Below are 25,323 nucleotides of genomic sequence, written 5' to 3'. Positions count from 1 at the left end.
CCCAAAAAATACATATTTTGGGGGTTTTCTATTCAACTTTATCCCAGTCACACTAATGGAAAGCTATTCCCTCCCTGCACAAATCTGGCCTCCCTTCAGGCTTTTAGCATCCTTTTCAAAGGCTCAGGGTGCATTCATGCTGACAATAAGGAGCGCAGTTTCCAGACGAACGTTGGGAGGAAAAAATGAGTTGGTATTATTGGTTTTCAGAAGAGTGTGACATTTGTACTATGCCTTTACCTTGCTTATAAGAACTAGCATAGTGTGCAGTATACTAGAAGAGCTTTGTTCACAAACAGATTTATTGTATCCCCTTCTCCTCCTTACAGTCACAATCGCCAGATGGTCCAGGATCTGACATGTTCCTCCTGTCCTGCAAAAGGCACGAGGAAGCCACATCATTCCCCTTGCATGCACACTGATCAGTTTTAAACACGCCTTGATTATTTTATTTTCTCTCTGAATACCTGACCCCCTCCTTTGGCCCAGACTATAGGACCCATTTTAAACCTCAGTCACTCCAGAGAAGTAAAATACTGGAAATATAAATATGAATAAACCTGCCCCGGCCGCAAGATGGAAAAAGTCATAACTTTATGTCTCTTGCACTGAGTTATTGAAATGAGGCAAGTCACTCTTAGATCAGCTGCCGCTTTTCCCTATAAGAACGTTAAGCTCGTTTTCAAAGCCTTGCTTACAACACGGACTGCAAACACTGCGAAGGCAGGAAGGTTGATGCAGCCTCCACCCCCAACAGCAGCTCTCCCAGACACTACCTAAAGAAGAGATTTAATTTCTGGAGCTAGAACAGTAATATTTGTGAAAGACAATAGACTGGAAATGTGGCTAACCATCACTACATATTTAAAATCCAGCCACTTTGGACATTAGCTGTGTCTTCAAGATAGGGCCCTAATCCTTAGTCGGGAATTATCAATCCTTGATACAGTACAAATAACAAAGCTAAGGCTAACAGGACTCACTGACAATGGACAACATAGCGACACAGAGCTAATTTTATGAATCACACAAGGAACAGGTTTTCTCAGCCACACAGGTTTTCTTGCATAGGAGAATATATTCTGTCTTCATTAGAAAAAAACCTCAGAAGTTGCTCGAGAACTGGAACTACAAACCAGCAGAGGTTCCCAAAAGTGACTTTCAAGACAGGGAAAACCCTACACGTTGGTGTGCAAAACAATTCAGGTGTGTGGCACCCATGAGATGACCTCCCAAATCACCCCCGAAAGTCCAAACGCCCCCAGAGGCGGTGCTGTCCCCATCCCCAGGGACCAGGAACCTTGGGGACGCTGCTCAGTGTCACCACATCAGGCTCTGGGTTTACGGGAGGATGCAAAGGGATTAAAAAAATCTGTTGCCATCCAAAAGCGCCTGCCAGTCCCCTGGCACCTGGAGGTGGAGGGCAGGAGATGCCCAGAGAGGAGCAGCAGGACAAGGTAACATGGGAAAGGACCTGATTAACTGATGGTTTGGTGGGTGAGGGAAGCATCAGCAGATACTGGGGAGGGGGAGACACTAGCACCTGGGAAGGAAAAGCGTTTGCTCAAGGATAAAGCTTTGAGCCTCCTGCTAGCAGCATACAGTCCAGAGCCCCAGGAGCTAACCCTGGGCACAGCCCTGCCCCAGCCTGGAGGAGGGCCCCATCACCTCCTACCTCAGTTGCTCTCCAGCAATCATCACCTCTGCCCTGTAGTGCTGCTCCGTGGCTTTCTTCTTCAGGCTATTGCTCAGGCTCTCCATGCCGGACTGGCGGTGGGTGGCGGTGGGGAGATGTGCCCGGGGTAGCAGGGAGCGCCGGGCGGCCCCACACACCCCATGGGATGCGGGTGGCAAAGATGCTCGTTCCCAGCGCGGTCCCCTGCCTGGCTGGCAAGGTGCAGGTAGGCAGCCTGAAGTTGCTGGCTCCAGCTCCTCCTTCCCTCTCTGTAGTCTCTGGAGGAGGAGCCTGCTGCAATCTGATCCTGGCTTCGCTGGTGTCTCACTCGCTGTCTCCAGCCAAGCTTCAGCTGAGAGCCGGGAAGGCGGCAGGTCTGCTTTCCAGCGGGCTGGGGACAGTGTCCTTTCTGCTTGCTCTGTGTAGACGACTCCAGCAGGCCCCGGGCGTACACAGGCTGTAGGATGAGTGGTTTGATTAGCAATAACATGGACAAAGCACTTCCTTCCTTATGCTGTAACTTTCCTACAAAGGGTTCAAGATGTGCTATTCCCTGATGCAAGCCATGTGGCTTGCTCCCAGCCTCTTAGAATCATAGAATAGAACAGTTTGGGTTGGAAGGGACCTCTAAAAGGTCATCTAGTCCAACCCCCCTGCCGTGGGCAGGGACATCTTCAACTAGATCAGGTTGCTCAGAGCCCCATCCAGCCTGACCTTGAATGTTTCCAGGGATGGGGCATCCACCACCTCTCTGGGCAACCTGTGCCGGTGTCTCACCACCCTCAGCGTAAAAAATTTCTTCCTCATATCCTCTTCCCTAGGGGCTTTCCACCTCTCCCCAGAGCTGGCTGCATCCAACACCATGGCCAACGCTTGCTAAAAAGTGGGCTCAGAGCAGCTTGAGCCCTTCCTCATTGCAGCAGCCATCACAGAGGTTGGATGGAGAAGCACAGGCTGTCATCATCAAGAGCTGGCACTGATGAGTCTGGGACTCCGCTGGTGCCAAGCTGTTTGCCTGTATGGTGCTACTAGCTACAGCCTTTAAATTCTACCTCCAGGCACTGATGATACCTTCCTCAGCTACCACCAGTCATTTCCATTATTTAGGATATTTTCTGCAGGCCAGAGCTGACCTGAAAGCGATAGTGTTCAGCAAAGAAATAGGCAGAGGAACTGGAATATGGAGATGGTTAATTACGTCCATCGTTACCATCAGAGGCATGTGCAATTATATTTCCATTAGTTAAAGTAGGAGTGAAAAAATACTGTCTGGCATAAAGGACCAAACCTCAGAAACGCAAAAAAGGGAAGAAACCTACCAAAAGAGAATGTGGAGAAGATGGGGGTGAGGGAAGAGAAGGAAATTGTATCAGCTAAAGATCTGCTTCAATTTGAAGCCTAATAAAGCAGCAGTAAACTAAATGCTGTCTTTAATTAGATCATCTTTAGCAACAATTTGTCAGCCAGCAGCTAGTTAGCCAGTATCCCCATCAGCACAAGCAGACCCTTCCAGGCTTACATTCCCCCTACGCCATAATATCGCTAAATCAAACAAGCTCAGGTTAGCGTTTCAAGAAGCGCAGTACACAGCGGCCAGGGCCGAGGTCCGAAATCAAAAGGAGACCTGTGTGCCTCCTGCCCCGGAGAAGCAGCGAGCTGGCTCGTGGCACCACGCAGTCTTGGAACTCCTGAACAAGCTCAGTGTCCTAAAACACCGCTCGCTGCCTGTGGTTGTAGGACGGCAGGCAAACAGAGGAGGACCAGCTTTTACAAACCGTCTGCCATGCTGGCTAAGCTGGCCCTGGGCTGTCTGTGCCTCCAGCGTCTTCCTTACCTTTTGTGACCTCTCTCCCAAAAGCAAATCATCGACACACTTTTGTCACCAAGTCGTAAGAAGTGAGATTTTAGATGGTGATAGCTGGGCTCCTGGATTCCTAAGAGGTGGATGCTGAAACATTTCAGAGGGGAAAACAGATGCCTTGCAAGCTCTTCAGAGTCCAGGCTGGGGTGCAGAGCCTGGCAACACCCAGCTGTTGATACAGTCATTGACAAATACTGCTAATTATTGCCAAGTCAGGAGGGGATTTTCACACCGTGCCAGGAGAGACCCAGCTCTTGTGTCCGCTGTTCCGTAGGTGCCGAGGCACATCCTTGCAAGGGCTGAGTACATGCCATGCAGCTGGTTCCTCAGGGTGCCGTTTGCAGAGGGCTGTAGGTGCTGTTGATCTCTCGTCTGGCAGCCCCCTTCTCCCTGCTTGGATGGCTGCAAACTTGGTTGACTTCATCTGATGCCCTCTAGGTTTTCTGCCCCATAACAGAGCACTACATCAGGCTTTCACTGATTTGCACGCGTTGTTCCACCGTGTCCGTATCCTTTCTGTTGATCAGGATGCAAGCACAGGCCTTCCCGCAGAGGGTACCACTGCCCACCTGGGTGGGACAGGCACCTGACACCATGAGAGACATCAGTACTCCTGTGCAAGCATTCAGGGTGTGCATGGCCCATCTCCAGATAACCAAGTACAAGGGTTATCTGGAGGAGGAGAAGGCGGGAGATGTTTCTGCACATGCAGAGATGGGGGGCAGAGCAAGAAGGAACAGGCGACACAGGGTACAGGTACCCATGTAGCTGGAGATACGCTGGTCTTCCTCTGGCCAGCATCACCACTGGCTCTCTGCTGATGAAGGAGCAGCAGAGGTGTAGCTAGTGGGGCTGAACAAATCTCAGTTTCAGTGCTCCTGTCCAAGTCAAACAGCCGCTGAAGCCCAGCTGCGTGGAGAGCAGCAGCGATGGGCTGCACCAACAAGGCTCCTTCTATCCAGGCTCTCCTGGAGCATACTCTCCCCCATGCCCTGCTGATCACGCCATGCCATAAATGCAGGAAAACAGGCTCCCCTTGTGTGCACAGGCAGGCTCAGCTGGCAGCTCTCCTGGAGTCCACTCCAACATTGCTGGTGCTGGTGTGTCTGTTCCAGCCTTAGCAAAAGGGTCATTAAGTTGCTCCCAGGGCAGGCAGGGCTTGTCCCTGCCCAGCACTGCAGCATCCTTCACTCGTAACATGAACTCATGCGGTGGGGAGAGCTCCCCCAAACCTGCCCATCCCATCACAACACGGACAGCCAGCTCCCACACCCTGCCCGCACACAACGGGGCAGCGTGTTCATCCTCAAAGCTGAAGTCCGGCTCTCATCCATCACTCCCCAGGCCACCCAACCTGCAGAGCCACCACAGACCCCGTCCTTTCTCCTAGCCCATGGCTACCTTTGGAGTTTGCCAAACAACAGCACCTGCAGGCAGCTGCTTTCCTGCACCCACTGCGTGCGCAGGGCTGCTTTTGATGGTAGAAACGATAGCACAGAGCTAAAAGCAGAATGGTCTAAGGTTAATGCCACCTCATTACCAGCATAATGGGTTGAGAGGATGCGCCTGCTGCTCTGGCCGGTCCCATGACCGTGTCCTCTCACTGTGGAGGTGCACAAGAGACCAGGGGTTCCCTCTTTGCTTTCTTTCTGGGTCTGGTATTCTTCACTTCAACTAGGGAGAAACTGCTGCTGTTTTATTCATTGGATAGTAAATGTCTTCCAATAAAAAAAATAAAATAAAAAAAGACACTGTTTAAAGTGAAGCTTCAAGCCTGAGAGTGAATATTTTGCTGTTACAGTAACAAGGTAAAGGATTTCAGCCCTTGCCAGCTTCTTTCATGAAAAACACAGAAGGAAAAAAGCTTATTGCTTCCATAAATAACCTTGTAAAACGTACCCTTTAAATTAGGCATTAATGTTTCTACTTAATCCACAAAAACAAGGAAGAGAAGCTACTAAAAACATGTTGTTATCTCCCCTTCTCAAGCCCTGAGAGTACTGAGTCAAGGGAGCAGATGGAGGGCATGGCAGCCGGTGATGTCCAGGTCTGCTGAGGATGGCGGAGCCGTGCTTAGGAAGCTGCTCGCAGGGACGATGGGCAGCCAGATGGACTAAAACTTCTCATGAAAGGACAGAGGACCACCGTAAAATTACGCCTGTTATAGAGAGGCTGACTATGGAGCAGTTGTTCTCCCAACAAGGACCAGGGCCAAGCTCATCAAATGAGTCAGCAGGCTTGAAACAAACGATAGGATTTTTTTCCCCTTCACCAGCATAAAATTAAACTGTGCAATTTATCACCACTGGATATTAAGCCTCTAAATTTAAATGGATAAAAAGAAGGGATTAGGTAAATTCATGCAGGACAGGTCTTGGTATTAAACATGGTAATCCAGATGCTTACTTCTGTCTTCGCTGCTGGAAGCTGCACGAATGTGTTAGCGGGGAGGTTCTCACCATTGCTCCTCCGCTTTCCCTCCCATCTGCTACTGGTCCACTTCAGAGCAAGGATCCAGGCCTGGAGGAACTTCTGCTCTCCTCAGCCCAGCATTCTGAATGTCACAACCTTGGGTTGTTACACCGGCATTTAGGGGGAAAAGTATCCCATCGATTCAGGAGAAGAGGGACCTTAAACCAAAACCAGGCGGCCCCGTGCTCACAGCACGGAGTACTCGGGTACCCTCAGGAGTGTCCTTTGTGGTTTTGACACCTTTCCCGCAAAGCATTTTGCATCACCAAAGGGAATACACACCAAGCAAGCTGCTGTTAACTCCATCCTGGAGGTGACAGCATTTCAGGGCTGACATATCCCTAGATATGTCTTCCCCACTCCCCAAAATGCAGGGATTAATTAGATTTAATTAGTTATCAGCTAGATCTACAGATGAAAGGTGCTATTCATAGTATGGCTTTGGAGTCCAAGGCTACAATGAATATGCATACAGCACTGCAGAGTCCCTTCATCTAGGTTTCCTCTCCAGAGGAACTGTAGTGTCTGGATTTTTCTATTTCAATAGATTAGCGAGTTGTTTGACTCATTAAATGTTCAGAAAAGATAGAGGCACCTCTGGGTACAGCCAGTTCTGTTGGTTTTCAGCTCCCAACATTGTTACAATGTCAAGTAGAAGGTTTCGCACACCCCCCCCTTTTTTTTTTTATCTTCTTCCTTTTCCCAAGCAGGGCTGAGGAAAAGACAGGAGGGAATTAGATGAGTCTGGTTTTAAATTATAAATGCACGAGTTGTCAAAAGATAAAAAACTATTTGTAAATCATTCCTTTTCTGCAGCAGCAAGTCAGGAGTGAGCACAGAGGACACCACGAGCTGTCACAGTCATCCTTGTCAACGACTGCAATGTTTGCCTTAGACCTTTGCCTAAATTTTGTCCTCCCCACGGCAGCCCAGGCTCTGCGTTTCAAGCAGGCAAGCAGAGAGCCGCAGAAATCTCGCGTGCAGGGCAGGAGAGCCTGGCAGCAGACTGAGATTCAGATCTTTCCTGCTCCGAGCTGGCACATACAGTGCCAGCAGTCTGCAGCTGGCAATCCGCCATAGCTCCTCGCCCCACACACTGATTTTGATTCAGCTTAGCAGGAAAAAAAGAAAAAAAAAGAAAAAAAAAGGAGTTCACAGCCAACATCAACACAATAAAATCCCTGATTTTGCAAGGCCTGCATTTCCTCTGAGTGAGAAAGACCGCCCCACGCCAGCTGACAGCGAGCTGTTCTTGCCAGAGACCATTTTCCCCAGGGGTACCTCCGTGTCCCCAGCAAGGTGTGTTCACCTGGGCTGGAGCCCCGCCAGCTGGGCTGGGCAGCAGAGAGAGCACAGCTTGTTTGGGAGCCAGGCTCTCCCTGCTGCCTTCAGAAAAGAAGTTTGTATTTGGCTGCAGAGCTCACGATCCACCCCTGGGGCTGTTTGCTGATTAACTCATTGATGTCAGCGCCACAACAAATTCTGGAGGCCACCTCACGGCAAACGCCTCAATAGAAAAACAGTTAAAATAGCAGATCAGCAATACTGGGAACATGTTGCATGGAGATCTCTCGTCCAACAGCACCCAGGGGAATGGTCTCATAGCCATTAAAGCCAGCCTTGAGATCGCTGTGCACCAGGGAAGTGTGTTGCACCATGGAGACTCCTTCGTTTCTGTGTTGGAAGCTGGTAATGAGACTGGACACCAGCATTCTTGGAGCTCGAGAAGTTTGGGAAGATTTATTACCTTCTACTGGCAGAAAATGAGCACATTATTCAGCAATTTCTCATTAGCCAGTTATAAATCTAAGCTGGAGCTCTCATATCATTGAGTGACCTTCATTTTGTTCCAGAAAATAAATTTGGATGTTAGAGCAATATATATTGCTTCTTTCCACAGAAAAGGAGGGCTGCTAACCACAAGCAATCAAATGTAAGTCAAAATAATCTGGCTGGCTTCAAAACAGCAAATATGGGGATCTTCGTTTCCCTTAAAATTTTAAGCAATTACAGCTCAATCATGGTTCTCCAAAACTACAAAGAAGAGAACTTCAGCTTGCAAAAAAAAAAAAAAAAAAAAACACACCCAACCAAAAAACCCAAAACCCTGAAAAAGGAAATTCTCCCACAACTGCATTACTTCAGGACCTGCAGCTTTAATGAAAACACCACCAAATACATACCTTCATATGAACTAATAAAAGTTTTCGTTGGAAAAAACCAAAAGAACAGCACCAACAAAAGAAACACTCTTATGCCACAAGACATGGAACCTGCATCATCTGCACTTCCCCATTACCTCAACAGCTATTAGAAGGAACATTAAAAACTTTCAGTGGTCCTTAACTTTCAGCCTCCCATTCCAGTCCTTGGGTGTGAGACTTCGAAGCAGGCCAGATGAGTTTAATTCCCTCCATTCACCCTAAGGGTGAGGCTCTTCAACGTGCTTTTAAGATCAAAGTCAGGAATTGCAGACCACTCTGACGGGGACCTGGAAACTGGGGTCTGCGAGATGCACCTCTGCTGCTCCAGCTCCACAAAAGCCTCCCCGGGCAGAGCAGACTGCAGAGCTGCACTCACAGCTCTCCAGCACGGGCTGGAAACCCAAACCTGGGTCAGAGCCACGTCAGATGTTGCACGGTACAAGCAGTGGCCGATCCTGGACCCACATTTCTCCCAGAGAAGAAACCCTCAAGCTTCAGAGGTGGGAAAGTCTCCAGCCTCATGCTGTAATGGGAACGTGCTAATTACATTACAATTAGCCTTCACTGAACACAGCCAAAGGAACGGCTCCTGGCAGGGTACGTGTAATCCTATCGCAATCCATTAAAGAGAACCGTTGGCTGTTGCTGTGCCACACCTGTATCAGGAGTGACGGAGAGGACAGCCCTGTCCCAGCTCCGTACCACGAGTCTGCTGCTTCCTCGTCGTAAAGAAAGGGCTGTTACACTGGTTTAAAAGCAAAGGGCTGGGATAACAGGGGTTAACCTAACAGCCTGGAACCTGGTATTTGTTACAGCCTGAGCTTTAAACTGCCCCCATCCAGGCTGGTGCACTCAGCCAGAGAGAAGGGAGAGCCAAAATCCTAAGGTAGCAAGTAAAAATCAAAGGAGTATGTGTGTGTGGTTGGGGGAGAGGAATTCACATCATTTAGGCTTAACGCAGCACGAAAAGTCAAAGGCAGAGGACAGGATGGGGCTGCGGATAAGCAGATACACGAGCAGGAACACATTTCTAACCCTGCATCCAGCTGTTCAAACCTCATTTAAGCTAGGTTCCTTCAACAGCCATGCACAGTAACACAATCCCCTCTAGAGGAAGGAAGGAGAAGTGAAGCTCTTCACCAGCAGCGTCCCTCTGACCACAAGCTCTGAAAGAAGCATCGGCCATGTGAGCTGGTACATTGCCCCAGTCCTTCATCACAACCAGTGCAAGAGAGGCTTTGCGTTGGGACTGATCCAGAGGAGTTTCAGCCCAAGGAACGCACCCTGCAGAGCCTAGCTCCTGTTAAGACTATACAAGCAAACGGACAGCAGCCCGAAGGAAGATGTACTGGTCCTGAGCTGGTGCCATGCAGCAACTACTCACAGCACGAGTGTTTCCCACTGGCACTGATATTCAGACATAATTCATCTGAACACGACAGCTTCTGTTTTCTCGTCACACCTCCTGTTCCACTGGCAGCGGTGGCCAAGCACGGCTGAGCCGTTTCACCTCCGACGCCTCGTGAGTTCTGGAAGGAGATGGGTGAACAGAGAAAGGCAGGTGAGCCTCTGGACTGCCCCGCTGGCAGAGCCCAGGGTGTGCATTGCCTTTTACAGATGAAAAAAAGCCCTTCATAACACCCATCGCAGAGAGGACAGGCATTTAACAGCCGTGGAGACAGGTAAGTCTATCCTGCAGAGGTTTAATTTAACTAGCTTGGATATCACTAGCAGCCTAGGCTACACAAGAAGTATGTATTCCACTTCTTTGATGCGCTTTGTACTCCATACCAAGTTCTATGACCAGCTTAGAGACACACCTTGGTGTGGGCAAGAAGTTTAAGAGACTCACGAGTGGTTTTTAGATTCAGACTCTCTCTATTCTTGCCTGTACTGCAGTAACACAGGGGAGCCCAAACTGAATGGTTAAGCCCTGCCTAAGTAGGCTAAATTTGCAGTTGAAGTCCAGTGTATTGCATTGAGATACACCCCAAAAGTGACAGCTGATGGCTGGAGTCAATAGGAAATTTGTGAACTCAAAGTTAAAATAGGAATTCACTCTTGAACTGTCACAAGCTTCTATGCAATAACAACACACAGAAAGGTTTCTGTAAAGAAGAAAAGCCCTAGTTTGACCTTGATCACAACAGCCTTTATGTAGTCTGGCACATCAATTTACATATATTAACCATCCATGTCAGCAGAGTAGGAAAAAAATTGTATATACAATTGGGTTCTGCTCTAGGTAGTCAAACACTGTTATATTTAAGGCAACTTGAGCAATCCAGTGAAGAACTGCTGATATTAAGCAGTTGCCCTTTAATCAGAAGTGGGGAAATTTTTTTTCATAAAGACACACTCCAGCCTTTCTGTGCTTCCTGGCAGAAGCTGATTTATCTATTGTAAAATTCAACAGCCTCAGCAAAGCTGAACAGCCTCTCAGAGGGAGCACGCTTTGGCTGAGCTTAAAGGGAAAGACAAAAACCGGTTTACAAACCGTGAAGAGCTGATAGCGCTGGATTTTCCTGCTTGAGCAGCGATCATGATCCTGGTGAGGTACACCACCACTGTATTCTTGACAGTCCTTGTAACCAGCCCCGCCAGAGAGACTCGGTCTCTCCCACTTTCCCTCAGCAACTGCAAGTACAAGTAGGCTTCTCCTAGGAGGTCTTTTCAGTATTTATTTCATCTCTTCCATTTTTAGCCAGTTTAAACGTTGCCGTTGTGGCAGTGTTGGTGAAATTCAGAGCTTGGCAGAGCATCGTTTGAGGACAGAAAAACACGGTGAAGTTTCATCTCACCTAAAACAAACATCAGTGACCTGCTCAGAAGAGGAGGCTAACCTTTCTTTTCCTGTGTTACTGATGAGATGCAGCTTCTTGCTGATGGAGCACAAACAGCTGGAGCCAAGACAGACAGACAACGTGTCTTGGCCTCCTTGCAAATCAGTGACTTAACAGATGATGAATGATCACGCTGCACGTACGTCAGAGCTTTGGGTTTTACAGCTTCCCAACGGGACAACCCAGCTCCACTTCACTTTCCTTAACAGGACTTTCAGTTTTCACCCAATGGCCGCATCCTGCAAACCTTCGTCAAAGCAGTGGAGAGGTGAACAGCCTTCACCCTGTCCTGATGCCTGTTCTGCACTGGGGTACCTGTGTACTAGTCTAAGCCTGTGGAGTTTGGGGAACGTCATGGCGGTCAGCCAGCTTGTGAGAGCCAAAAGCGTGCTGCAGAAGGAGGAGTGCCTGTTGATGAACCTACTGGAATAGGCACAGCGAGTGAGAAGAGAAACCAGGACGCGTCCCCGCTGCCTGCTCTCAGACACCTCAGAGGGCACAAATGTTTGGTTCCTTAAAATCAGTGAACCCCAGGAAACCCAGGTAGTCATCTTCTGGGCCTGCATCTGCTATGAAAGCGTACATAAACAGCTATATAATGGTAAAACAGCTTAAACTGAACTTGCTCATGTTACTGGGATCAGAGCACAAAGGCGACAGCTGTGAAGGCACAAAGAAACATTTACCCAGCAGAACTAAGTTGGACATCGTAACTGTAGTAGTGGTCTGTTCTCCCTCCAGTCAATGACTATTGTATTTTCTGGTCTACAGACTCCACTTTTTCTATCAGCTTTTGCCGATTGTGCTCAGCTTGAAACTCAGAATACACATTATTGCTTTCCATGGTATTTCATACATTTCTGGGTCATTGGCCTCCATGTGCTGTCAGAACAGAGGGCCAAAAACCTCCCTCCAGAACCAGCACATCCCGTTTACTTGAAGTAATCCCAGCTGAAAACTTTGCATCCAACACACAGAGCAGCCCTTAACACAGGACGTTATGGCAAGAATGGACACAGCCTGTCAGCGGAGTAACACCAGTGCCGTTACCCAACCCTAATGTCCACTTTTCTGTGGAAAAACCAATACATTTACTTCTACAAGGCAAGTAGGATTCGGTCCTGCTGACCAACAACATAATAAAAGGTATTTTAAATTTACATCAAGCTCAGTGCAGTCACGAATCATCTGGAGTACTCACGCGGCTGCTTGGCTAATGAAGGAAACAGGAATCTGAATGTGAAGCATCACCACCAGCTGAAGGCTTCGTCAGAGGAATCTCTCTTCTTGGAAAGAAAAACTTCTTTAAAAGTTACCCTTTCTCCTGTGATAAGTGCCTTTGTAGACAAGCTAATAAAAATCTCAGAGTACATAAATCTACTTGCAACCACTTTAATTTCTATTTTATAGTTCTCTTTCAATAAAGGAGGCAACCAATGTCGTCTTAAAACTGTTCCTAATTCAAACAGATCTTAAATTAGCATTTAAAGTTAGACTATGAAACTCCAATGAACTATGAAGATGAAACACCTGGTTTTGGCTCTGTCATCAACACTGGCAGCTTCCTTTCTCCCTCATTACCGGCAGTGAAGAATATGCATGACACCAGCACATCAGGACATACATTCATGCTGTTAACGTCAGTTACTCTCCTCCAACAAGACTATTTCATACTCGTATTGTAACAGTACTTTCCTACTTTCTTAATTACGAAGCATCCCATTTTGAGTTTACTCTCTGATGCTAACCGTACTGAGAACTAACCTGCTTCATTCAAAAGGCCACATAAGCTATACTGATGCACATGGGTGATTTTTCCCAGGGTTTCAAATTAACTGAAGTCTCCTGAAAAAGGGCTAAACACCACTCTGCTCCGTATCTCTTTGCTTTATTATAATGCTCTTTAAAAGATGACACTGCAGTTCAAGTCCGGTACCACTCTACAGAACAATGAATAGTGTTCACTGAAATTGCCATTCCTGTGAACTTCACATAAAACACATCAGGAAAATTAAAGATACAGTACTCCATACTGACCAAGTTTCCACTGGCATGAAAATGAAAGAGGGCTCTACAATTAGAGGTCACTAAGCCATTACAATCAAACTCTAGTAACAGACATCATAATGTATCTTGACTTCTGTTTATAATCGCTGATTGTTCAAGCCTTTCTTAAGAGGGTTAATGAAACTTAACATTGCCAAAGTAAGGTGAGAACTGAAATACCTTGGTAGACTGCTACTCTCTAAGAGGACCACTGTATCTTTAAATGTATCCTGGATTAAACAACAAAAGTTTTACCTACACTTGTTAAATTATTGCACAGATCATTACACTGATAAATACATTATGAACCCATGGAATGTTACACAGTCTGGCCTGGAAAATAAAAGCAGCAGCATTATCGTTGAGGTCTCAACCATGAGGGAGAGCTGGCCAAGCACTTCTTGAAATGTTGTAATTATTAACAGGTTTCAAGACACAAATGAAACATTTTAAAATAATCCCTAACTCGTAGGATTAGGTTCCTGGTTCAGGAACATTCTCTAAGACTTTCACTCTTTTGCAAGTGGCACTTAGTTTGAATGTCTTGAAGTTTTTCTTATTTCAGACTACCTGTAGGAATCCAGCTGCTCTGTATTTTCCAAAGTTGAAGCCATACAAAGGAATAAACCAGTCTGAAACACTAGGAAATTTAAACCAAACATTGCAATGTCCAATTGTTGCAGTAGTCATTTCACCTTCTGCGCTCTCTCCTGGGAGTTTGCTTGTACGACCTAAAATTGTTAATACGTAGTGTGGGACTGAAAGGGAAGTGGAGCCCTCTTCATCCACCAAACAGGTGAAGCACACAGTGACACTAAAGCCTTGCCAATCCACATGCCCTCTCAGATTCAACGGCCGTATCGTCACTTGGATAGGTGGCCTCAGCTCCAGCAGGCTGCACTCAATGCCTCTGTTTACAGTGCTCACCATCAGCCAAAAAAAAAAAAAAAAAAAAAGAGGGGGGGCGGGGGAAAAATGTAAAAAAAAAAAGTCTAATTCATAAACACTCGCTCCACACATGCACCTCGATTGCAAGCATTCCACTAAACTGCAGAAACTTCCCAGCAAAAAAAAAAAAAAGAAAGTAAAATCCAATAAAACAGAGGCTTTGCAAAGGAAAATGCCCTCACTTCATCCTCTCCTCTGGAAGACATGGTAAAACGTTCAGATTCAGACAAGTCATAAAAAAAATACCGATTTGCCTGGCAAACTGAGACCAGCTGGTATACTAGTGTTGTGGCTGCAATTACACTTTCTGCCATTCTGTTGGTTTTTAGTATCTTCCATTAACACCTTTCTGGGAGCTGTAGCATTTTGTTGCCTCTCTACAGCAGAGCAAAAGAGAGACGGCAACTGTTCTATCACTGTCTCCTCAACTGGAAGAAAAATCATTACCCAAAGCTTCTGCCTGAGCAGGGCTCTGGCTGTTTCGTTTAATTTAGAACAAAGTTTCAAGAGATAAAAAATAAACCCAGAAGAACAAACAAATGGCTCATGCCAATGGTAGCTGCAAATGATGTATAAATAAACCAGTTTTCTCCTAGGCAAACCACACAGCTGAGGAGAACGTACACATACACATCACAATACCGTTGATTGAATGGACTGAAATAAAGCTTATTCTGCTACGAGCTATTTCAGGAGGTTTATGAAAGAGAAACTGTAATAAATTCATACACAGGAAGCTGAATGAGCTTCACATCACTCCAGACAGACATCAGCAGTCAGACAGTGCAACCCATGGGATGCATTTTGCCACCACCGCTACTGCAACACTTCACAAAGACTAACCGTTAGTCAGGGACTGGGCAGTGCCACTTCACATACATCACACAGCACCGCCTTCGAAGTACATGCATTACAGTTTCATACTGGGCAGCAGACAAATGACAAGTAGGCAACAGAGGTGTATGCATAAAAATACAGTTACGTTTGACATGCAATTAAGCTATGACAAAGGTATATTTGGAACTGGAGAAAAAGCAGAACAAAATCCTTGTTTTACAGTCAGGCTGTAAACTTCTGCCAATGGTACCACAAGCAGCATTGTAAACCGAGATTTCTCGTGCCTTCGGCACTTCCAAAGGGTCAGCATGTCTGCAAGAACGCCTCGGGCGCCTCGCATGGCTCAGCCCAGAATAGTGCTTGGGTCCTGAGCAGCACTGGGACCTGCTGCACGAGCTTCAGAGACCACGCTGTCAGGAGAAGCAAGGGGAAAAAAAGAAATCCCAACTCTTGCAGGACAGGGCTAGAGAAGACTAGAAAAATATTTTGTTCACCATCTGAAACATCCTATTAATAGAAATACAGAATCAGGCTATAAAGAGCTACTTCTACTTAGACTTAAGCCTTTAAAATCTGCTACTTTTGAGGTGATTCATGATTTTCCTTCCTTTTTAACCTCTTGATATTACTGTAAGTTCAAAAAACCTCTGTGAAGAGAAAAAGAAATGAAGCATTATTTAAGGTAACTTTGACAACTTAGGTTGGTTGTTCGCTTGACAAATTAACTAATTTTAAAAAGAAAAGGCTTTTTAGGTATGTATTAAGATTTACAGAGTCCGCAGTAAAGAACTCCATGCTGGCAGTAAAGCAGACTATGCAATGACATAATGATTTGAAGTTTTCAAGTGAGCTGACTGTTTTCGGCCTGAGTGTACATTTACAACCCGCCCCCAAAGATAAAATGGGACACATAGGACACCTTTGTTGTTAAAGTCACAATTCTTCAGTAGAAGTTATGGTTTGTGTCATGCAAAGCAATTTGTTGGGTCAAAACTGAGGCATAACTGAATCTTCTATTCCATTCCTTAATGCTGACAAGGAGTTTCCAAAGTTTCCAAAACAGTGTTTCTTTAACAAGATCCAGGAAGAAAATGTAGAGAAATACATGATAGAAACAGAGATACAGTTTGACATGTTAAAGATTAATTTGGAAAACATCTGCCTAATTTAAATTTTACTATTAAATCCAGACATCTACTCATCTTGAAAGAGGCTTGCTGCCAGCCCCTCTCCTCAATGTTCTCATATTTTCCACCCATTTTTTCTTACTGGAATCTTTTTTATAAATTTGTTTCACTGCCAAGTTGCCAAACAGATGTCCAAAAGGCCATAAGCAGCAGAAAGATTTCACTTTTATCAGAATAGATAAAATAGATCGGTAGAAGACAGACAGACAGAGAAAAAACAGACTATATAAAATACTCAAACTGGGGGAAGGGCGTAGGCAAGGCAGGAGAACACCACGGCTTTGCATTTATCCGTGTAGAAGAGCTGCACTGGGCAAACTCTTAACGCACTGAGCAAGAAGGGCAAGTAGAGCCGTTCTGGATAGCTCAGGTCAAAACTATGAGTTTACACAAATAATTATCCAGCTCTAGATTCCTTATTAATTCTAAGGGGATATAATAAGACTAAAACAAGGGGATAAAAGACTAAAAAAAAAAAAAATCTCATAAAGTTTAAAAACAAAGCTCCAATAAAAAGTATCTTAAAGACCATCTTGAATTGCCAGACTTAATACGGTCAGAGCAATCCATAAGGCATTTGAACTAGATTTCTTCCACTGCAGTTTGCTTATTTAATGGCTATCTTTTCAAGACACACCCTGTCCTTTGTTTGCATTAAACACCTCAGGTCATCTCAAATTATACGAGGACTGGATGAATACCTATTAACCTACACATGCAAGGTTGTGCCGTGACAGTGTGCTTGCACCGATTTTTTTCCTTTGAACATTCGTGTTAAGAAAGTCACCGTACCCAGCTTCAATAGTGCAAGGAGAATATAGTTATCACTATCCTTAAAAAAGGGATAGCCACTTTTATGTAATAAAAGATTCAGATGCTACTTTTTCTTTTCCTAAACCAGGACAGAAGAAAGAAGAATGAATGGGAAGCACAAAAGTAACAGATCAGTAAGGTCAACCAAGATACTCCAGTTGTGTGTAAAACTTTCTCCCCTCAATCAGCCAGCATAGCCTCCCTTTCCTAGCTGTGTAAAACAGGGTTAACAGAGTTCTACCAGTTCTGGTTATCCCACCCATCATCCGAAGACGCCTTTTTTGTTGCCTTAGGAGGTTTTTTGGTCTTGCTCTCCCCTCCTGTGTTTTCCCAGTTGGTCTCCCAATTTTCCCAACTGTCGCTGTTACTGTTCTTGTTGTTGGAGACTGTTCCTGAGCCCCACACGTCCCAGCTATCAGAGCTCTTCTTCTCTGTGGAATTGTCCACATAGGTCCAGCTCTCACTGCTTGGAGATTTGTGAGCTTTTGGTGGATCTGAGTTGCCAAAGGTCTCCCAGAAGCTTTGATCTACAGCATTGTTCTGGTAGCCCTCCCCTCCACTGTTCTGGTAGCTGTCTCCCTCAGCTGGTCTTTTATGGGGGGAAAAAAAAAGGAAGGTAGAAATAAATTAGTTACGACAAACATAACGATAAAAATAAATGTCCACAAACAAAGAAAACTATAATGCTACTGCCCTTTGCTTAAACAAAAACTGAGAATAAAGGCAGAAGAATTAAATACATTGCTCCGAATGGCATAAGCTTAAATTCTAATTCACAGATTTTTGTTAACAGCCTTAAGTACTAACAGGCCCAGAGTGAGGGGATATGCATTTGGTGCCGTGCGCCGTTTTGTTCTCAGTTTAACAACTGTCATAAACAAATAGATTGAATTCCTCCCATATTACATACAGGAGGACTACTAGGAAAGAGAAAAATTTCTTCATATTTAAAATTACCCACTACTACTATACTGCAGAGAACATACAGGAGATAAAATTATGTGCTTAAAGAGACACAGAAAATAATAACAAAAAAATACCTTTCAGAGTTATCATCTGGTTTGCCAGAAAAAAACGTGGTGACGTCTCGCCATCCCTTACTTCCAACTCCCTGAACCTAGAGAAAAAAAAAAAAGACACTCCATTCATTTGGACTGAACCAACACCTCTTCCAAGTCCAACAGCAAAAGCCATAACACATTCCTCCACTTGTTCAGATAAAGAGAACACATTTCATCAGAAAATGTCATTCACAACTTATTAATATTGTTAACGGGCTGTTACATGGTTGATGTAAGTAACATACATTTGACAGCATCGTGCTGCTGGAAGATGTGAAAAGTAGGTCAAGTTTAGCCTTTTCACCCATCATTGCAATAACAGCTTTTGAATTCTCTCCTAGACTTCCTTGACAAAAATGCTGGAATTACTCCTTACATAAAATTAAACTTAATGACAGCACTGATGTTTTGATGTTACGATTCATGTAACTAGTATTTGTTTTTCTACTGCTCTACAAAACGACTTTCACTCTGTTTCAATAGTATTATTTCACTGCCCATGTAAAACAGGCCAAAAGTTGAGTTCTAGAATAAACATGACTGCTAGGAGAATCCTTTGAGGGTTATTATAATGGACTGGCCTTGGATTAGAAACACAAATTCTGAAGTGACACCCATGGAAGTTATTATTCTAAGTCATAGATACGGAGGATGAATCCCAGAATTCGGGCTTAAAGTTGCCAGGCTCTAAACAGAACAGGTAACATCGCTTATTTTATTCAAATATTCCCAACATTTAAGGCACTAAACTGGTACATGATAGAGCTTCCAGTGCTGACTTTCACAGTGCTAGAAAGACAGACTCTCCTAGGTAACACCATACAAATTATCAAAATAGGTATTAGATTGTGCAGGACTTCTGTTCTTAGCAGTTGTAGAGAGCACTTACCACGTTACCAAGCAATGATAGCAAAAGAAGACAAAGAAAAAAAGGTACAGAACATTAGTAAGTTCAACCGTCCAAACATAACGCAAGCTGTCTCCATATTCTCTAGCAGACATTTTCTTTTTGTGTTTGGGACACTGGCTGTCTTAGAACTCTACATCCTGACGTTGGTGAAACTATTACGAGGACTACATCATACCTGTACAGCTTTTTAACACCCCGACAGAAATACTGCACACTGAAAATCATACTTTCAAAATGTCTGTATTCAACACAAGCAGAGAGACTGAAGCTGCATTGTGGTTTTGTTTCACTACAAACTTTTCATAAGAATATGGAGACTGGCTTACTGTTTGGCCTCCTTAAAGGCAGGCAGGCCACTTCATACCTTGCTGGCCAATTGTGATACCCCCACGGTGACCTCCTCAAATATTTTCCCCTCTTTCACCTATGTGAATCAAAGTATTGGTAATTAGTCATAAAATAAAGCGTTACTAAAAACTTAAGACAAGCTTACTTGTGCTCAACAGCTAAAGACAAAAAGTGTAAAAAAAAAAACCCCAAAGCGAATCAAAATATACTTAAGTCAAAACTAACAAAGTTAAGAAAATGACGTATAAAGTCCATTGATCTATAATGGAGTGAACCTCAGTCCTTTGTGGGAATTTTCTACTGCTATACATACAGTTTGAGGAAGGTATCATTACACTAATGCTGAGCATAAAAACACCAGTACAAAAAAAAAAAATCAGCAAATGAGACATTTTATAAACATATTTTACTATATAAAAAGATTTGGTTTGGAGATATTAAAAACCTATCAGATCTATTTTAGTCTCTACCTTTTTTACATGGTTATTTAAATATTAAAAGGGCTTTGAACTTTGGTCAATCAGAACACAATTGGTGCCTTTCACCAATTAATAAATGGCAGCTGTTCCAAAGCAAGTGACTTTATATACCCATCTAAGCAAGTGACTTTATATACCCATATATGTGCCAGGCAGTGATCACTGAATACTTACTTCAGAAAGTAACACTTATTTAGAACTAACAGCACAACATCCTAAGGGAAATAGACCTTTTTTTTTTTTTAAATATAGAATGCAACATTCCTCATTAAATTGTCCTACAAAATAAAAATCAGCTCAAGGAAATGAACCCTAAAAATAACCCTGAAAATAATGCATCTAAGCACTCTGAAATAAGTTGTGGATAATTCTAGGGAATAGGAAACCAATTAAAGTCTTCTCCTGTGATTTGAAATGCTATGTAAAGAATGTTGAATTACTAAAGGTAATGCAAGAGAAATTATTTTGTAACGTGATTAAACCTTCTTTTCAAATTGAATATTAATCCATATCCCAAAGTGGTGGCACTGCTTCTCTTACGAGAGCAAGATTAGTCTGCTTTATCAAAACCAATATATTTTGGGAAAAGGTACGTAGGTAAGTAGAGCACCACATTCTCAAAAAAGTCTTATACAAAATGTTGGAGCTGATCCAAAGTTCTAGAAGCACAGAACAAATACATGCCAAACGAGGAAGATATAAAAGTACACTTTTTTAAACATATGAAACAGGAAGGCAACATTTGACGCTAGGGAGAATCTTTGACTAAAATTTGTAGTATCAGTGATCTCTAGTCACTTATGAGGACTGCCTCGCCTTTTTTACATGCCCACTAGTGACTATCTGTATTTACTCAGGTCAGCATGTGTGCTTTCTTCCAACTGCTGTTGGAAATGCCGTTAGCCACATGGTTCTGGTCACTAACAATTGTAAAGGGAAGATGAAAATCTGCTTCAAACTAGTTTCCTAGAAACAACACAGTAACTAGAACTGCTAATCAAAATGTTACTTTAGACCACGCTTTGGGTATGAATGCATGTAAAACTTGGTTTTAACCGACTACCAGAATATTCTGAACGAATACCAAATAAAAGTTGCAAGAACATGTTACTTCTATTGATAAGTTGTCCCCATTCATCTTAAACATATACTTTGCCCCAAATTCTACTGCCCCTGATGAGGCAGCAGATGAACTACAGTGGCTCAAAGGTGCTTAGCTGAATTAAAATAATGCTGGAAGGCAGATGGGTAAAACACTATGAACTTAACACTCAAAGATACTACTAATAGGGGTTTTTTTAAATAACTGATTTTTATGTCCATTTAGGGTGCATGTTCATCTTGTCCCATCTTCCATTATTGAAAGCATGAAATGTATAAAATAGTATCTAACAGGGAAGAATGTAACAGACTCTTGCGGACATGAGAAAGATCGGTGGAGGGAAGTTACCCTCATTAATCTTTCTTTGCTAACATACTAGCTTTAAATTATTTGATGTTTCCCCTTTGCTACTGTGCTAGTATATGAAAAAACAGAAGGACGCACTGACAAACTGGGCAGTTGCGGCAGGAGGAAACAATCACTCCCCAAGTCAGCATAAGCATATTCTGCAAGTAATTTACTAGTTCCAAAGTTACCTTTTCCTGTGCAGGTTTGAGAACATTTTCATTTAATGTCTGACCTAACTCTGCTGCCTATTTAAAAGCAAAACAAAAACAGTGTCAGTTATATTTTCCTTTAAAAAAACCAAAAAACCCCAAAACAAAAACCAAAAAAACACAGCCAACATCTTCTGCAGGCTAATTTCACAGCAGTATCTCCAAAGACACATGAAGCCTTAAACTTTGACTCATACAAGCAGAATGAGCTGAAAAGCACACACAGTACAGTGCTGCAGAAAACATTAAAAGAAAATAAATTAAAAACAGATGCACATGGCAATAGGTTGCTGGAGATGCTCAGAGCCCAAGCAAAGTTTGACCTTGCACTGAAAGCAGAAGGAACGGTTCAACCAGCAATAGCCTAGAAGATGGGCCCCTTTCTAATGCCTGCAGCTGGATATTTGGAAGAACTGACCTCATCTACCTTTATTTCTCCTTACTAATGGAATTACTTGTAGAATTAGATCTTTTTGGCCAATTTTTCACCAATTCTTCTGTCCTGAAGTGCTGCAATTGTCATCTATTAACAACAGCCCAATTGTTTCTAAGCAATACACAAGAGGCAAAGCTGTGACAGAAGATTTTTGTAATCTTTCTTACAGCTCCAGGTTTGCAGGGGGAGAAAACAATGAACTTCAGAAATCTATTGCAATCCAGAACAAGTACAAGGATATTGTACTTCAGAGGCATCTTACAAAAATGTAAGCCCACAGTATAAGCCACAAAATTACTTTCATAAGACAATATTGACACGGACAAGAAGGTTTGCAAATGTTTCATTTGAAATCATTTTTTTTCCATAATAAGCCTTTGATTCATTTAAACTTTTCTTCAGAATTGCCATATTATACTGATTACCTTCTGAATCAGCCCAATTAATCCAAAAGGGCCAATTTCCTTGTGAGACAAACATTATTCCTAAACATTAGCAGAGTCTAATGAAGTTTCATTTCCTAAGGGTTTATATCTTATCGCTAACATAAGTTGGGGTGTGAGCCTTCATTCATATTCTTCTTGCGGATGGAGCACCTTGAGCATCTTTCCTCCACAAATTCCCAGGTGTCTAAGAAGCCTTTCCCTTAGCCACAGCACTACTAGGATCTCCCCTCTACCCAACCACCGTTATCTCCAATACTTCTACTCCTTACCAGTTCAAAGGTTATTTGAGAAGACAAAGGCAAAAGGTAACCCCATTTCCACCTAGTAAGAAACGTGAATGCAAATCTCAGAAGGCTTGTTTCCACTGGAAGTGAGGCTAGAAAGTGTTTAAGAAAAACGAGAAAGGGGATTTTTCATCTTTGAAAAATCCATCAGTCTATTAAACCTGGAAAACTGTTTGTGTTATACAAAAGACTGTAATACACTAACAGTTCAGGTATCCTAAGTGAAGTCGTTACTAGAATCAGGAAGAATTCTTATATTATCCCATTTACTCAACCACATAATTTTGTAAATATGGAAAGGGAAGATTTAGGTACAATTGTGTTTCTGCCTGAATCACTTCATCTTTACTATTGCTGAATTTAGGATAGCATCCTAACCACCATTACAAATGCTACATAATGGGGCATTCATTAAAGAGTCTGCCTTCAAACAACACCCCAGGGTAGTTCTTGGTATGCTGCATTCCTGGATCAGACATGCAAACGGAAATCCTGAAGTCATCTGTGTTTATGAAGAGCATGGACAAAAGTACAGCATGTTTTCTGAGAGTGCAGAGCTTGGATATCTCTATCCAATTTAACCTATTTTAAATAGGTTTGAAGAAACATTACCGTATGAAACACACAACGTTATTCTAAACAGATTTGACTTAAGGCAAAAGAAGAAAAGACAGCTCAAGAGCAAATGCACGTATTCAGCACGAACAGCGACAAGGAGTCCATGCACAAGAATATATGTGAGGGCGTTACCGGCTCTGGCTGCTGCTTGTAGCCCCAAAACTTTACCCAGACAGCAAAAGAGAAAGAGCAAGGAAGGTAGAAGCAGCTTTTAGCAAAAAATTGGCAGCATTTTTTCAGGCAAGTTAAGTAGCAAGAACCTTTTCCAACTTTAACATCTACTGACAAGACAAACAGTGAATATGTTTGGTCACTGGACACCAAATATACTTTTAAACATTACATCAAAAAGATGTTAAATCTGTTCTACAGAGCAAAAGATCAGATGTTTCAGGAACAAAATTTAAGCTTCAGTAACACAGCTTAGACTCTATAGCACCATGTTGCTGTGGTCCTTGTCAGTAGATGTGATGAGCTTTTACACTTAATATTATATTTACATTTGCTGATAATACTAAAGAAGGAACCATTTTCTAAAAGGGAAACTGCCAGAAGGAGTGAAAGAGGAAGACCTGTAGAACACTTAAGTTTTTCTTACGTAAGCTAAGCAGGAAATACTTTAAAGCTTCTAAGTATCAAGTTTGAGTGCTTTAACAAGGTATTTTCGTGGTAAAACATGCACAAGTTTGGCTTGCTATTTGGAGTATTAATGTCCTACTGCTTACATCCATTTGAACACCTGCAGTTTCACATTTGTTTTGAGCAACAGCATCCTATGCGTATCAGAAAGCATGCCAGGCTAATGCTATACATACAAGAGTTACAGTTCAAAGTAAAACTCCCTATATCATCCATTAATGAATGTAAGCCCTCTCTCACGCAGACCTTTGGCACATTAAGAATCCTATTCTTTTACGCATTTTTACATTTGAATTTAAAACTTTTCCATACAAACAGATCTTGCTTATGTCAGAGCTCTGTGTAGTTCAGGTCTGTCTCTATTTTAACCCTAGTTTGACAGAGGAAATGCTTTTGTAATTGCTACTTTTTTAAATTCATGCAAGCAAGTTAATTTAATAACAATATTAAGCAGTTCACATTTGTAATATCTTATTAGGCTCTAGCAATGGAAAGATGACTTGTATTATATTATATCACCAAGAAAACTACTTCAAGATAGATCACACTTAAGGTTCACAAAAATAAAATAAGGCTATTTTAAGTCTGCAAGCATGAATTAAAGCATTTCATTCTACTGCCTCTCCAATACACCCAACAGTTATACACAGCAGAGCATCACTGTTTCTTTCTTGCCTAATTTGATCACTGCAGTTGACTGCAATCCCCACAGAAATAAAAGCTAGAACCTAAAAATTACTGTGCGCTATAAAGGATAAACACACTGGTCTGCTGGTGATCAAGTCTAAATCAACTGGTGCAGGCAAATACATAACATTTAAAGCAAATTACAGTCAATAAGACAGAACTAAATCTATAATCACCTTTTGACTTGCTTGAGATCCAAATCTGGTAGCCTGTGAAAAGAAGCAAATACATTCAAGTTTAAAAATCAAAGGCTTTATTCCGAGAAAACACACACATTTAGAAATGTTGCATGATCCTCTCCAAGATGAATGGACCGTTGCCAGAATTTCACAGTGAACAGAGAATAGCCGTATCACCACCTCTGGTATCCCAGATTGCTCTGGGAAAGCATTGGTCTTTCTCAACTTAAAACAGGGGGGGGAAAAAGGGTCTTCAATATAGACTAGACCTTGGTGGGCCAATGTGGATGAGTATCAATATTTTTGTCTCTCATAATGTCACCCAAAGTATTTTTCTTAAGAGGCAACTGTTATGCTCATAAAAGTCTGGAAGAATACTAAGCAAAACTGAAAAAAGTTGTAACGCACTATTTTCACAAAAAAACATTTAATCTCTTTCCACCATCATCTACTTAAAATGTAATAAATTTTTTTAATTCCTCTGGTTTCAGTCTACAGTTAGTTGAATGACTGCCACCTCAGCGTGCAAATTTGCAGAACATGCAGAGCATGAAGACAATGCCTCCGTTTTTCCCAAAGCATCCCTCTGGGCACAACCTCTGCCCAACAAGCTTTCTACTTAAACTGACAAAAATGCTGTAGTTAGAGAGAAGTCAAAGGAAGGGAAAAAAACCAAAACCATCAGCAATTT

General features: G+C 43.1%; 2 protein-coding genes across 4 annotated transcripts in view; both read right to left on the bottom strand.

The window, feature by feature from the left end:
* Window positions 1-1,761, bottom strand: part of LOC103919318 (DEP domain-containing mTOR-interacting protein-like) — a 17,442-nt gene extending 15,681 nt beyond the window's left edge. The window contains exon 1 of the mRNA XM_009326814.1: window positions 1,676-1,761. Within this exon, the coding sequence (XP_009325089.1) occupies window positions 1,676-1,761 (86 nt within the window). The remainder of the gene's footprint in view (window positions 1-1,675) is intronic.
* Window positions 1,762-14,112: 12,351 nt separating this feature from the next.
* ARFGAP1 (ADP-ribosylation factor GTPase activating protein 1) overlaps window positions 14,113-25,323 on the bottom strand; it is a 23,747-nt gene continuing 12,536 nt past the window's right edge. For all 3 annotated transcript variants that reach the window (XM_009326811.1, XM_009326813.1, XM_009326812.1), the window contains exons 9-13: window positions 24,630-24,662; window positions 21,323-21,379; window positions 19,222-19,281; window positions 17,927-18,003; window positions 14,113-17,475 (exon numbers count right to left, since the gene is read on the bottom strand). In XM_009326811.1, coding sequence (XP_009325086.1) covers window positions 17,124-17,475; window positions 17,927-18,003; window positions 19,222-19,281; window positions 21,323-21,379; window positions 24,630-24,662 — 579 coding nt within the window. In that variant the 3' untranslated portion in view covers window positions 14,113-17,123. The remainder of the gene's footprint in view (window positions 17,476-17,926; window positions 18,004-19,221; window positions 19,282-21,322; window positions 21,380-24,629; window positions 24,663-25,323) is intronic.

This window comes from Pygoscelis adeliae, unplaced genomic scaffold (genome assembly GCF_000699105.1).
Source record: "Pygoscelis adeliae isolate BGI_AS28 unplaced genomic scaffold, ASM69910v1 Scaffold286, whole genome shotgun sequence".
Taxonomy (NCBI): Eukaryota; Metazoa; Chordata; class Aves; order Sphenisciformes; family Spheniscidae; genus Pygoscelis; species Pygoscelis adeliae.
This window is presented reverse-complemented; position numbering and strand designations above follow the sequence as displayed.